Source organism: Myotis yumanensis, unplaced genomic scaffold (genome assembly GCF_028538775.1).
Source record: "Myotis yumanensis isolate MYYU_CA2020_CCGP unplaced genomic scaffold, mMyoYum1.0.hap1 SCAF_8, whole genome shotgun sequence".
Lineage (NCBI taxonomy): Eukaryota > Metazoa > Chordata > Mammalia > Chiroptera > Vespertilionidae > Myotis > Myotis yumanensis.
In genome coordinates, this window is record NW_027223759.1 from 35,698,376 (window position 1) to 35,711,334 (window position 12,959).

Here is a 12,959-nt window from a genome sequence, read left to right on the forward strand (position 1 = left end):
CGGGCGGCTCCCAGCGCGACTTCCTGTTGTGCCTGCGCCCGGCCGCCGCCGCCGCTGCCGCCCGGCACCCCTCGCCGGCTCCCCGCGGCCCGGCGCGAAGCCGCCCATGGATTTCACTTAGGGTGGCGGCATGGCGGCGCAGTGCTGCTGCCGCAAGGCGCCCGGCGCCGAGGCCGCGCCCGCCCGCCCGCCGCCGGAGCCGCCGCCCGCCCTGGACGTGGCCTCGGCCTCCAGCGCGCAGCTCTTCCGCCTCCGCCACCTGCAGCTGGGCCTGGAGCTGCGGCCCGAGGCGCGCGAGCTGGCTGGCTGCCTGGTGCTCGAGCTATGCGCGCTGCGGCCCGCGCCCCGCGCGCTCGTGCTCGACACGCACCCGGCCCTGCGCCTGCACTCGGCCGCCTTCCGCCGCGCCCCCAACGCCGCCACCGCCGCCGAGCCACCCTGCGCCTTTGCTTTCGCCACCCCCGGACCCGGGTCCACGCCCCCGCCCCCGTTGCCCGCCTTCCCCGAGGGGCCCGGAGCCGAGCCCTCCTGTTGCCCGCTGGCCTTCAGGGTGGACCCATTCACCGACTATGGTTCCTCGCTCACCGTCACGCTGCCGCCTGAGCTGCAGGCGCACCAGCCCTTCCAGGTCATCCTGCGCTACACCTCGACCGATGCCCCTGCCGTAAGTCCCGACCGGGTGGGCTCCAGGGCGGTGGGCTGGTCGTGGGGTCGTCTCCAGGCAGCCTCTTCCCACTCTGCCAGGTTAGGGAACTGGACATGAGGCTAGGGCACCTGCAGGGAGGCAGGGACAGATTGGCCCCAGAGAGGCACTGGCCTCTCATCTGGCACTCCCCAACCTGGTCCTGGAATCCTGTACAGGTGCCTGGAGAGTCCATAGGAGGCGTGGACAGAGTGAGAGCCCAAGTGCTGGCCCAGTAACAGCATGTCACCAAGGGAGGCCTCTCCTTTCAGTTGTGTAGGGACAGGCCCTGCCTAGAGACAGGGCAGCACTTGCCAAGCCATGAATCTGCTGGAGCCTAGCACTGAGGGGCAGACCAGGGGTGTCAGATGTGGAAGGGCCTCCGTGTGACCTGGGCCTTCTGAGGACTTGTGGACACCAGGTCTGTTTTCTGGAGGTGGCATGAGGGGCAGAACTGGTGGAGCGGGAGGCTGAGGGCTAGGTTGGCACTAATGCTTTGGGCCTCCTGAGTGAGGACTGGCAGGATGCTGTGGCGGAGTGGCCCTGTGTATGTCCCCAACAGACACATGTAAGCTCTGCAGGACTTGGGCACAGAGCTCCCACTGCCCCAGAGGCTCTGCCAGAAAAGCTAGATGGCTCTGGGCTCCCATGTGGACAGCACACATGTGACACCACCCCCCTCCACACACACACACACACACACACACACACACACACACACACCATGCACACAGCTCTGGAAGGCCCCAGGAGGTTCCATCTGTTACTGCCCATGGCATGCAAAGGGACAGGAGGATGGACAGGTGGTGTTCGGGCATTAGGCCAGTAGCCACCAAGGTGACATCTGGACAGAAAGGTCCTGGACAGACACATAACTTTGGGCTTCCTGCAGGATTCCCAGGAGCACGTAGTAGGCCCTGCCACCTCCCCTCCTTCCCTGAGCTCTCTCAGGTGTGCTGGCCACTGGTGGCTGGATGGCCCCTGCGGCATGCTGGGGTGGTCTGGGGCTCAGACAGATATACCTCCCAGCACAGCAGTGAGAACTAGAGGGATGTGCTCCTCTCTGACCTTGTTATGTGAACTTGGAGCCTGTGTGTCTGGTTCACCCAAGACCGTGGCCAGCTGAGTAGTGGAATCAGGGCCCTCAACAGCCCAGTGGGGGTGGAGCTAGGCCAGCAAGGGTGGCTGTTGTCCCTGGGCTTTCTATGGCTTGCTATGGGGCCCTTGGGTGCTCAGATAGGGAGGGGCAGCATGGTCCCCACAGTCTGTGCACCTCTGGGGCTGTGGGCTGGAGTACAGGACTTGGCCCATGAACTGGTCTATTTGTGGAGGACAGAGTTTTGGTGTCTGTCCTCAGTTCTCACCATCATGTGTGATTGCCCCAGGACTCAGGGCCTGTCCTTGTGCCAAGTTAAGATGCAGCTCCCTGGGAGGCAGTTTGGGGTGCTGCAGACTCTGGGGCCCATGCTCCTTGTACCCCATTCTTGAACCCCACCCACCAGCAAGAAGGACTCTCTTCCTGCCCTGTGGTGTCTGGAGCCCTTGGGCCTGCTCCTTCTCCAGCCAATCAGCACCTACACCTCAGCCCCTTGGCCCTGTGCACCCTAGGAGTTTGTGCCCCCTCTGGGGTGGGGTCCTGCCTGCCTGGGTGTCTGCCCAGCCCCTGACTTCCAGGGAGGACTGTGGACCCCATTGGTCTCTGAGGCTGAGGAGTGAGCAGTGCCCACTGGGCTGAGAGGTGGATGTGGGCAGTGGGGACACGAGGTCTGAGCTGGGTAGAGCCCCAGGAGGGTTACAGGGGAGGGGAGGGAAGGAGTCTGTGAGAGGCTGTGGTGGTAGGGTTGAAGGGAGTTTGGGGGACTAATGGAGCCTGTCTCCAGGGTGGACAGAGGGCTGCCTGCAGTATGTTCCACTGGAGGGCATCTCCTTAATGCAAATTCCTGGGCCCCAGTTGGGAATCTTCTGGGGCGGAGCCCAGGAGTCTGCATGTTTTAACAGACTCTCAAGACAGGGCTCCTGAACCAATGGGGCAGCCATGGGGATCAGCAAGTTACTGCTGCGGGCTCTCTGTGGTGAGGGGACAGAGACACAGCAGCTAAAGGGAGATTTGAAGAAGTCTGTGACCATTTGGCAGGGGAGACAGCCTCTCACAGGCTGCTGTGGGATCTGTCCATAGTGCTCCAGGCACAGGCCCCAGCGGCCCTGCCCGTGGCCACTTCTGTCCTGCCTGTCCTCTTTGAGTGCCTGGCCTCAGCTTACTGCCCACCGTCCCCTGGTCTGGAGCTTATCTTCCTTGTGGGGGTTCCTCCCCGGCGAGGCTGATCCCATTCTCAGGGGCGACCCCGAGCTTGTTGTGCTTGCTTGTGTGGGAATCATCAGGAAGCTCTCATTCCCCGTTTCTATGTCCTGACTCCCTTTCCGGGCCAAGACCAGATTTGTTGCCGGCTAGCCTGTGAGAATTTGGACTCGGGTGTTCTGACTGTGCCTTGGTTTCCCTTTGGAGGCTGGGATGAGGGGCACAGGCTGGCTTCTGGATGCATGTCCCCCTGCCTGGTAATGACTGGGAGTGGCTGTTGGCCCTGGGTGAGCCTGCCACCCACTGCCTCCCAGCCCCCTGGGTCCTTCCTCCAGAGGCTCTGGCCTAGAAGCCTGAGCAGGACAGCAGGTTTGGGCCCACTCTGGTGGGGAGGGCGTCTGCTGATGCCCTGCCTGTCGCCTGTCTGCAGATCTGGTGGCTGGATCCCGAGCTGACCTACGGCAGTGCCAAGCCCTTCGTCTTCACCCAAGGCCACTCTGTCTGCAACCGTTCCTTCTTCCCCTGCTTTGACACACCCGCTGTCAAGTGTACCTACTCAGCCGTAGTCAAGGTCAGCACCTACCCACCTGGCCTTCTCACTCCACCCAGGCCAAGCGGGATCACCTTCCTAGAAGGACCCCACCCTCCTCACTCGGGGGAGGGAGGGGCAGGGAGGAAGGGTTGCTCTTCAGGGAAAGGGCTATTTGATGATTGGGGCCCTGGCCCTGGAATGAGCAAAGGACCCTGAGAAGGAGGCTCAGATGGAGTTGCAGGTCCCCTGGTAGGGGTCAGGGCTCCTGGGCCTGAGGGTGGCAGCCCCCACCCAGGGGGGCAAGAGGTTTGCAGACCAGGAGCTTAGCATGGGGGTTCTCTTATAGAGTGATGGGCTCCCTGACAGGTGTGGGGCTCTCTGACCCAGTTTGTGGGTACCCTGACAGAGAGCATGGGGTTCCCCATCGAGGACACTGGGCTCCCTAACCTCAGTTGCGGTGTGCCCTGTTGAGGGATTGTGGGGTTCCTATGTGAATATGGGTTTTTCCGACGTGGGTTGTAGGATTTTTCTATTGGGGACTTGGGGTGCCTGATCTGAGTTGTAGGTGACCTGATGGGTGGGGCCTCCCATGTGCAGGCCCCGTCGGGGGTGCAGGTGTTGATGAGTGCCACAAAGAGCACCTACGTGGAGGAGGAGGGCGTCTACCACTTCCACATGGAGCACCCCGTCCCCGCCTACCTCGTGGCCCTGGTGGCCGGGGACCTGCAGCCGGCAGACATTGGGCCCAGGTAGAGTCTCTGAGTCTTGCTTCCTGCAGCAGCTGCTGCTGCTACCTGGGTCCTGGCCTTGGGGAGACCCCACACTGTGGAGACCAGCTCTGCTTCGTTGCCATGGCCTCGGGCCATTCCTGCCAGGCTCCGCTCACCCCACATACCCCCGGACCTGGCAGCCTGGCCCTGACCACCGGGCATCCTTCTTAAGCCCACGCAGGTTCCTTCTACTTAGAGATAAAAGGAACCAAGCAGCCCCTCCATGTCTGGCTTGGCCCCTCCCACAAGAGGCCTGCATGGTGGCCGTCCAGTGAGGCAAGGGGTGAGGGTGGGCAGGAGCGGGCTGGACAAGACATGGGTGGTACTTGAGCCCAGAAGCAGAGGGAGGGGCTGGTGGGGTGAGCAGGGCAGAGTTAGCCTCAGCCCATGCCCTCCCTGCTGTGATAGGAGCCGTGTGTGGGCCGAACCGTGCCTCCTGTCCATGGCCACCAGCAAGCTGTCAGGCGTGGTGGAGCAGTGGCTGAGTGCGGCCGAGCGGCTGTATGGGCCGTATATGTGGGGCAGGTATGTCCTGGAGCACCTGGGAGCCCTGGCACGCCACAAGAGGGGTCAGAGGGCAAATCCACATCCTACCCAGAAGCAACTGGGGCGGGGGGGGGCCTTGTCTGACCTTCTGGGAAGGAAGTGACCCTCACCACCCAGGTCCCCAACCCTCTCACCGTCACTGGCCTACCCTCCCTCCTGGGGCAGGTACGACATCGTCTTCCTTCCCCCCTCCTTCCCCATCGTGGCCATGGAGAACCCCTGCCTCACCTTTGTCATCTCCTCCATCCTGGAGTGTGACGAGTTCCTGGTCATCGATGTCATCCACGAGGTGGCCCACAGCTGGTTTGGCAATGCCGTTACCAATGCCACATGGGAAGAGATGTGGCTGAGCGAAGGCCTGGCCACCTATGCCCAGCGCCGCATCACCACCGAGACCTACGGTACTGCCTGCAGCCAGCCCAGGGGCAGGGGACGGGAGGTGAGGGCACTGCTCTGGACTTGCGCTGGCTGGCACCATCAGGGCTGTCCCACGCACTGCAGCCCAGCCCAGCCTCCAGGGTGCAGGCCCCTGCGGTGGTGTGTCCAGGGAGGTGGCCTTGGGTCAGCTCCACAAGGCTCAGGGCAGGGACAGCCTCGCACCTGTTCTGTGCTCAGGCCTGCCCCCTCTCCTCCCGCCTCCCGTGCCTCTGTGACCATCAGGTGCTGCTTTCACCTGTCTGGAGACGGCCTTCCGCCTGGATGCCCTGCACAGGCAGATGAAACTCCTCGGAGAGGACAGCCCAGTCAGCAAGCTGCAAGTCAAGCTGGAGCCAGGTACGCACTCCCTCCAGGCCCTACTCCAGGCTTTGAAGATGTCACCCCACAGCCTTCTCTCCTGCCCTATGCTTGCTCTAGCCCCACCATGGCTGAGTCCCTGCAAATGCCAAGCCAGGGGAACCCAGCCCCAAGAACGCCTCCCGAGGCTCCCTCAGCCTATCACCGCCTTTCATGGGCTCTGAGCACTTGTCACCATGGAGGGTGCCCTCCCCCTACCAGGGCAGCTGGACTCATGTGGAACAGTGGCCCTTGGCCCTTCTTGCTCCACTCACCTGACCACCCCTGCCTGTTCCCCGGAACATAGAAGGGGGGGCATGACCTAGCACCAGTGTTGTTTCAGGGGTGAACCCCAGCCACCTGATGAACCTGTTCACCTACGAGAAGGGCTACTGCTTCGTCTACTACCTGTCCCAGCTTTGTGGGGACCCCCAGCGCTTTGACGACTTCCTTCGAGTGAGCAGCCCCATCCTGGACAGGTCCTGTCCCTCCTGCCCCTGCCCCTGCCCAGTCCCCAGGCCTGCTGAGCTCTGTCCCACCCTCACAGGCCTACGTGGAGAAGTACAAGTTTACCAGTGTGGTGGCCCAGGACCTTCTGGACTCCTTTCTGAGCTTCTTCCCAGAGCTGAAGGAGCAGAGTGTGGACTGCCGGGCAGGTGAGGCCAGCACGAGGGGAATGCTGGTGTGAGGGGGGTTGGGGACCGCACCTGCACAGGATGCCACTTCTGCCTGGAGAAAGTCCCACAGGTTCATCCATCCTTCCTTCTGACATCCTCCCTGGACAGTGTGAGCCTCAGGCTGGGAGGCCAGGGTGTGCTTCTCAGCCTGGTGGAGCCCAGGGAGCTTCCAGGAAGAGGTGGCACTTGAGCCAAGCCAACCTATTTAGGCAGTCTCAGAAGGGGGCCATGAAAACGGTTTGTGCAAAGGGCCTGGGCAGGGTTGGCAGGGTTGGCAGGGTGGAGGGAGGTTTGCCTCAGAGCTCGCTGAAGCCCACTGGCCTGCTTGACACCCATGAGGGTATCCCTGGGGGTATGAGAGCTTAGAGATGAAAGGAGGGGTCTGAGGTATAGGAGAGGCCACGATTTGCTGGAGGGCAGTGAGGTGTGGCTGGGCATTCTGGGTGGGGTGAACCTGTTTGGGAAGGTTTGTTAAGTGTACCAAGGGTTTTTGGAGGTGGGGGTGGGCAGAGCCTGCCCCCACAGCTGCCAGTACTAGGGCTTTAAAGCAGGAATGTCACTTTATCAGCATGGTACACAGACTACTACCCCTCAGTGCTGAGGTTGGGTTTTAAGTGCCCCATTGTCTTGTACCTAGGAGAAGCAGGGGGGACTGGAGTCCCTTACTCATCAACTGGAGCCTATGGCCTCTCTGTGCCCCCTTGACAGAAGCCAGTCTGGTGCCTTGAAGTGGCAGGTGCTAGCGCTGACTCCAGCCTCCCCACACTGTCCCTGCCTTGGGGGCTTCTGGGCCCTGAACAATCAGGCCTAGGGATACCCCCAAGGTCTGGGGACTCCTGGGCAGGCCTTGGATGGCCCCTCCCAGCCCAGTGGGGACCCCAGGATCACACCTCCCTGCAGGGCTGGAGTTTGAGCGCTGGCTCAATGCCACGGGGCCGCCGCTGGCCGAGCCAGACCTGTCTCAGGGATCCAGCCTAACCCGGCCCGTGGAGGCCCTCTTCCGGCTGTGGACCGCGGAGCCCCTGGAGCAGGCAGCTGCCTCAGCCAGCGCCATCGACATCTCCAAGTGGAGGACCTTCCAGACGGCACTCTTCCTGGACAGGCTGCTGGATGGGTCCCCGCTGCCCCAGGGTGGGTCCTGGAGCTGCTGGGGTGGCTGGGGATGGGTGTGCCTGCCAGCCTTGACCTGCCCTTGGCCCCACAGAGGTGGTGATGAGCCTGTCCAAGTGCTACTCCTCCCTGCTGGACTCCATGAACGCTGAGATCCGCATCCGCTGGCTGCAGATCGTAGTCCGAAACGACTACTACCCTGACCTCCACCGGGTCCGGCGCTTCCTCGAGAGCCAGGTGTGGTCACCTGCATGGGCCCCTACCTCTCCTACCCTCACCGCCTCACCTGACCCTCCAGTCTGGCTGCTCAGGCTGGACATCCCAGAGAATGGGGTGGGAAAGACTTGGCATCTGGATTGGCAGTGGGGTGGGTACCACATGGGAAGAGTCCAGACCTCCCCACCCCCAGTCCTTGGGAGGCTGTGTCTGGAGGGAACACGCTGGGAGCAGTCTGGAGGTCTAGGCCCACTTGGCCCTGGCCTATGGGCATTTGGGCTCCTAGCCTGGGCACCAGGGGCACCTGAGCTTCTCAGAGGCCAAACGGTTCCAGGCCTACAGGGGCCTCTCTGCCCTGTCCCATGAGTGCCCCCAGCCCAAGCTCCCTCTGCAGAAGGCCGGTAGTGGGGGTGAGAGGCTAACAGGGGCCCTCCCTTTGGCACTGAGAGTCTGGGCCCAGGGCAGGTGGCTGCAGGAGGGGCAGGAGAGCAGCCAGTGTGACCCATGTCCCCCCGCCCAGATGTCCCGCATGTACACCATCCCGCTGTATGAGGACCTCTGCACGGGTGCCCTCAAGTCCTTTGCGCTGGAAGTCTTCTACCAGACACAGGGCCGGCTGCACCCCAACCTGCGCAGGACCATCCAGCAGATCCTGACCCAGGGCCTGGGTCCCAGCGCAGAGCCCAGTGCAGAGCAGGGTGGTGCTGGAGCAGAAGCCGAGGGGGACGTGGACACGCCTGCCCTGCTGCTCGGGGACGAGGCCCCCAGCAGCGCCATTGCTCTCAGGGACGTCAACGTGTCTGCCTAGCCCAGACCTCCCAGACACCACAATTGTGCCTTCTGTGGCCCAGGCCTGCCATGACTGCACATCGGCTCTGGCCACGAGCTCTGCCTGGGCCCACACATGCCCCTCCTGTGGCTTCTGCCAGGGACTTCCTCGTGGCCAGCCGAGGCCCGTGGACATGGTCCCCCCAGCTCTCTTGCACTGCAGGCCCCAGAGCAGCCAGCACACGCCACGTCCTTCTGTCTCAACACTGACTGCCGGGCTCTGCCCCTGGGGTGACGGCCCCACAGTCCCATAGCGACCACCACACTGTGCCTTATGTCTGCTGGGAGGTCTGAGCTGCTCTGTCCCCACAGCATGCCTCCCGCAGAGCCCTACACCCCGAACCTGGGGTGAGCAGCCTCGGTTGGCCCCTGGCAGAGGGTCGAGGATGCAGACACGCCCTCAGTGTGGGGCAGGGGACACCGAGGAGAGAATGGACATCCCTGGGGAAGGGCCCCTGGAAAGCCTTAGCCCCTCAGGGAACGGGGTCCCGGGCCCCAGGGGATGTGGGACAGGATGTCTATCTCATGGCTGCTGGGCTACTGCAGCTGTGCCCAGAGGGAAGGTAGCGGGTGGTGCTGGTGCTCTTTTTAGGCCCACCATGCTGGGAGAGGCCTGGGGACCCCACGCTCAGAGCTGGGCCACCCAGAAGACCGCTGTGACAGGGTCGCCGTGATATCCCATTAAACCTCCACTCTGAAAATGACCTCCCAGCTTATTCACCCCGACCTTTGTCCTTTGTATTTGCCTGAGTGCTCTGGGGCGAGGTCAGGAGCTGGTCGAAGCCCATCCTCAGACACATAGGCCATTAGCCAGAGGCAGGAGGATGCTGGATGGGGCTGAGGGTCTTCCTCTGCACTCCAGCCACTCCTGGCCATCTGACTCTGCCCTGCAGCCTCCGGGCTCTAAGGACCAGCCTTCCCAGCTCCTAGGCCAGGCCTCTGGGTGCCCCATTCGACCCTCAGATACCAAGGCAAAAGTAGGCCACTTGTCACCACCCTTTGGGCCTTTCTCAGCGGTGGTTCCCCACCCCAAAGGAGTAAAAGGGAGAGGTGAGTGGTGGGGTGTTTCCTCAGAGGAGCAAGACAGGGTGGGGGCAGGGCTGTGACGGCCACGAGAGTAGGTCCTGAAGAGGCTGTGGTACAGAGGGGGGTCAGAAGAGGCCCTAAGGTTGGGGACTCCCACTCAGGCCGTCACCAAAAGAACGGCTGATCTGTGGGCTGTGGCCATGATGCAGCCACTGAGTTTATAGGGTGGCGGCTGGGCTCAGGCCAACAGAGCAGCAGTTCTATCTGGTTACAGGTCTGTCTCATGCCAGGATTACATGCTCTGGTCCAAAGTGACATGTTACCCAGCCCACTGGCCAGATTCAGGCCCAGAGCTTCCTTTTCACAAGGGGCCAGGACATGGTGGGACCGGAAATGGCAGGCCAGTAACCCTGGTGTCACCACATCCAGCCCCCAGGTCACCAAATGTCCCATTGACTTTTCCCTGCACTTCAGACCTCCCCTCCCCTGGAGGACCCCCCCCCCCCCCCCCCCGGCAACCCAGTTGTGGCACAAGCCCATACCCAGGGTCTTGGGTAGTCTCCAGGAATGGGGGTCCATGTACCAGCCTTGCACCAGGGCCGGGTGGGGCTTCACTCAACCCAAGGACATTCACCCTCCCTACAGGGAACAGAGACCAGGCCACTGCAACAACATCCTGGGGGAGGAGGACACAGAAGGTGCCTAGCAGCCCCTGTCCTGCCAGGCAGGTGCTGCAAGAGACCCTGTCCCGGGAATGGGCAGCTCTGGGGCCTTGGCTCCACCCTCAGGGGTCCATCCTCATCCTGTCTTCTTGGCCTCCTGAACATGGCTCTGGCCAAGAAGGCCTTCTTGGGGGTTGCACTGCTTCTCAGCCTCTTCCCTGCCAAGGCTGTGTGCAAGTCTCTAGTCCCAAACTTTCAGTCCTGGCTCTGAGTTTCTTTGGCAGTTCAGTTCTCACAAAGTGGTGGCCTCAACATGCGCTTGGTTCCAGTTCTATGGGCCTGCAGCCTCCTGGATGGTCACTGCTGAGAGGGGCTCCACCCTACCAGCCTCTATGGACTTTGGAAAGCTCAGAAGCAGTTCTCAGCTGTCAGAAGTGACCACACCCATATCCTTGATGTTGTCCTGGACCTTGATCTGCCCTCTGGGGCCAGCAGGGTGCTCTTAGCCTGGGGGTCCCTGCATCCCTAGCTTTTCTCAATTCCTTTCCTCCCAGCTTACAAACCCAGAATACTTTTCCAACCATCTTAGTAGTATCTTCCCCAAACGTGCTAATGTTTCCCAACCTCTTCACCAGACCAAGTTATGTAGGACGTCATCGGTTTCATGAGCCATCACAGCTGTTTTCCCACAAGTTCCTCGGCTGCAACATTCCTGCTTTCAGTAATGGGCCCCAGCCAGCCCCCAAGCCGGCAGCACACATCCTGGGTATTAGAGTAGCACCCTCGCCAAGGGGTTGCTTTCCATACCACGCAGGCTAAAGTACATGCCAGCAACAGACAACTCTGAAATACCAAGATTTCAGCCTCCCAGGTTTATTTCTCACTTGTGCTATTTGTTCACTTCAGGCCAGCAGTGGGGTAGGGGCTTCCTGGCACTGGGTCCTCAGGGAACCAGGCTGAGGGATGATAGTACATCTCAAACATTCCAGGCACCTAACCACAGATAAACAAGGGGCTCACACTGGTGATTGGACACGTGGGGACCATGCACCCCTTCTGTTCACACTGGCCTCATGCAACCACTCCCACCACATATATTGCGGGACAGAGAATGGAGTACTGAGGCAGTAGGATTGTGATGTCGATGGAGCTGGGGGATGGTCTGCATATCAGATCTGCTGGGGCCCAGGGAGGTGGGACCTAGGCCAGATGGCTTCCAGGAGGCAGGATGGAGAGTTGAAGCCTGAGGAAGGGTGAGGGAGATGCATTTTGCATGTAGAGCCTGCACTGCCCGCAGCCTCTCGGGGTCCGAGGGTCCAGATAAGGTTTCCTGTGTCCCACAGGCCATGTCTTGTGCAGTCCAGGCTCATCCCTGGGGTGCTTCTCTCTCACCACCACCCCCAACTTTTACTAGTGTGAGTCCCCCTGTTCTAGGCCAGATGCCTTGGGCAGAACTGGGAACTTCCGACCTAAAGATCCGGCTCACGGGAGAATCAGTGAAGTATGAGAGGGAGAGCCACTCAGCACACCAAACCAACAGCTGAGCAGTCAGCCAGCCGAGGAATCAGAAGAGGACTTTACAATCCAAAACGTTAAAATCTCAGCCACACGTGGGGGCTGGAAATAAGCCATGGGACAGGGATAGGCATTGGTGAAACAAAGGGAGTGTGAAAGAACCTGCCAGAGACCTTGAAATGTTTTAAGGGACAGTTATTACAAATGAAAAGCCAGTAAATGGTCACAATGAAGACTGGATGCATGGGCTGCAATAGCAAGACAAATGCTAGAGTTAGCAAGGGGGCTCTTGCTGGGGTCCAACCCCAGCGGGTCCAGGGATCCCCAAAGGTGTGGACGGAGTCGGCGAAGAATGAATGACATGGAAACTGGTTTCGGTTCATCAGCATAGCGAGGTTCTCCCTCCAGGATCTCCGGCGAAGTTCTGGTTAGGAACTCCAACCAAGTTCTGGTCAGGATCTCCAACCAAGTTCTGGTGCCATATTCTCTCGCTAGGTTCTCCAGCCAGGTTCTCCAGGTTCTCCAGCCAGGTTCAGTCACCAGGTTCTTTAGCCAGGTTCTATCCAGGTTCTTTTGCCATGTTCTGTCTAGGTTCTCCAGTGAAGTTCTGTAGCCAGGTTCTGTCCAGGATCTTTTGCCATGTTCTCTGGCTAGGTTCTGGTAGGATCTGATGAGGATCTGATGTTTATTGTCTTGTTACATTCGTATTTATACCAGCCGATTTTAATCCTGTCAATTTCTATTACAAAGGTTAGGGCGTTTCTTATCTCCATTCCAGGGAGTAAAGATTATGTAGCTTAACTACCCGCCTGGCACTTAATTAAGGGGTTGTATCCCCTCCCTAACCTCAGGGAAAAATCCCCACCTGGGGAAACAACCTTTCTCGGAGAGGTGACCTTGGTTAAAACACATGGCACTAAAGGGAGCAAACATATTAAGAACAGTATGCTATATACGCCAGGTCCCTTGAAACATATGCTGTGCAGATGTTTCTTTCCTGCAGCGACTGTGTCAAGCAGCAAGGATGGACCGGCTCCCAGCAGGCTCTGAAAAGGGAAAGTATACAGGAAGTTGTCAGAGGATTTACTGAAGACCTGCAAGTCATAGGGAGACAGAAAAATCCACACGAAAAAGTTCAAAATGATCAAGGCGTCCTCACTCAACATGTCCTTCATTCCACACCCAGGTGACTTCTCTGTTGGCCCTCACCCACCCAGATCCCAGCCTCATTTCCTTAGCCACTGACTTGCCTCCCCTTCCCTCTTACACCTCCACATCCAGGCTGAGACACCTGCAGCAGCCATGCCCTGGGCAACTCACATACC

At 60.3% G+C, this 12,959-nt stretch overlaps 1 protein-coding gene across 2 annotated transcripts; it reads left to right on the plus strand.

Moving 5' to 3' along the window:
- Positions 1-48: 48 nt before the first annotated feature.
- On the plus strand, positions 49-9,135 carry RNPEPL1 (arginyl aminopeptidase like 1). Of its 2 annotated transcripts, none has more exons than XM_070422546.1 (11): positions 49-664; positions 3,409-3,549; positions 4,126-4,259; positions 4,689-4,805; positions 4,992-5,227; positions 5,487-5,600; positions 5,944-6,056; positions 6,148-6,256; positions 7,178-7,408; positions 7,482-7,624; positions 8,124-9,135. In XM_070422546.1, the coding sequence occupies exons 1-11, from the start codon at positions 131-133 to the stop codon at positions 8,409-8,411; spliced, it is 2,160 nt and encodes a 719-aa protein (XP_070278647.1). In that variant the 5' UTR covers positions 49-130; the 3' UTR covers positions 8,412-9,135. The 2 variants fall into 2 exon arrangements, with proteins under 2 accessions (XP_070278647.1, XP_070278646.1); XM_070422545.1 differs by having other exon boundaries at positions 50-664; positions 4,108-4,259.
- Positions 9,136-12,959: the final 3,824 nt, after the last annotated feature.

Bases quoted from the DNA above. Each gene is read 5' to 3' on its own strand.
- RNPEPL1 (XM_070422545.1), top strand. From the start codon at position 131: ATGGCGGCGCAGTGCTGCTGCCGCAAGGCGCCCGGCGCCGAGGCCGCG. The intron at 6,257-7,177 runs GTGAGGCCAGCA...ACCTCCCTGCAG, and splicing joins GAGTGTGGACTGCCGGGCAG to GGCTGGAGTTTGAGCGCTGG. The intron at 7,409-7,481 runs GTGGGTCCTGGA...TTGGCCCCACAG, and splicing joins TGGGTCCCCGCTGCCCCAGG to AGGTGGTGATGAGCCTGTCC.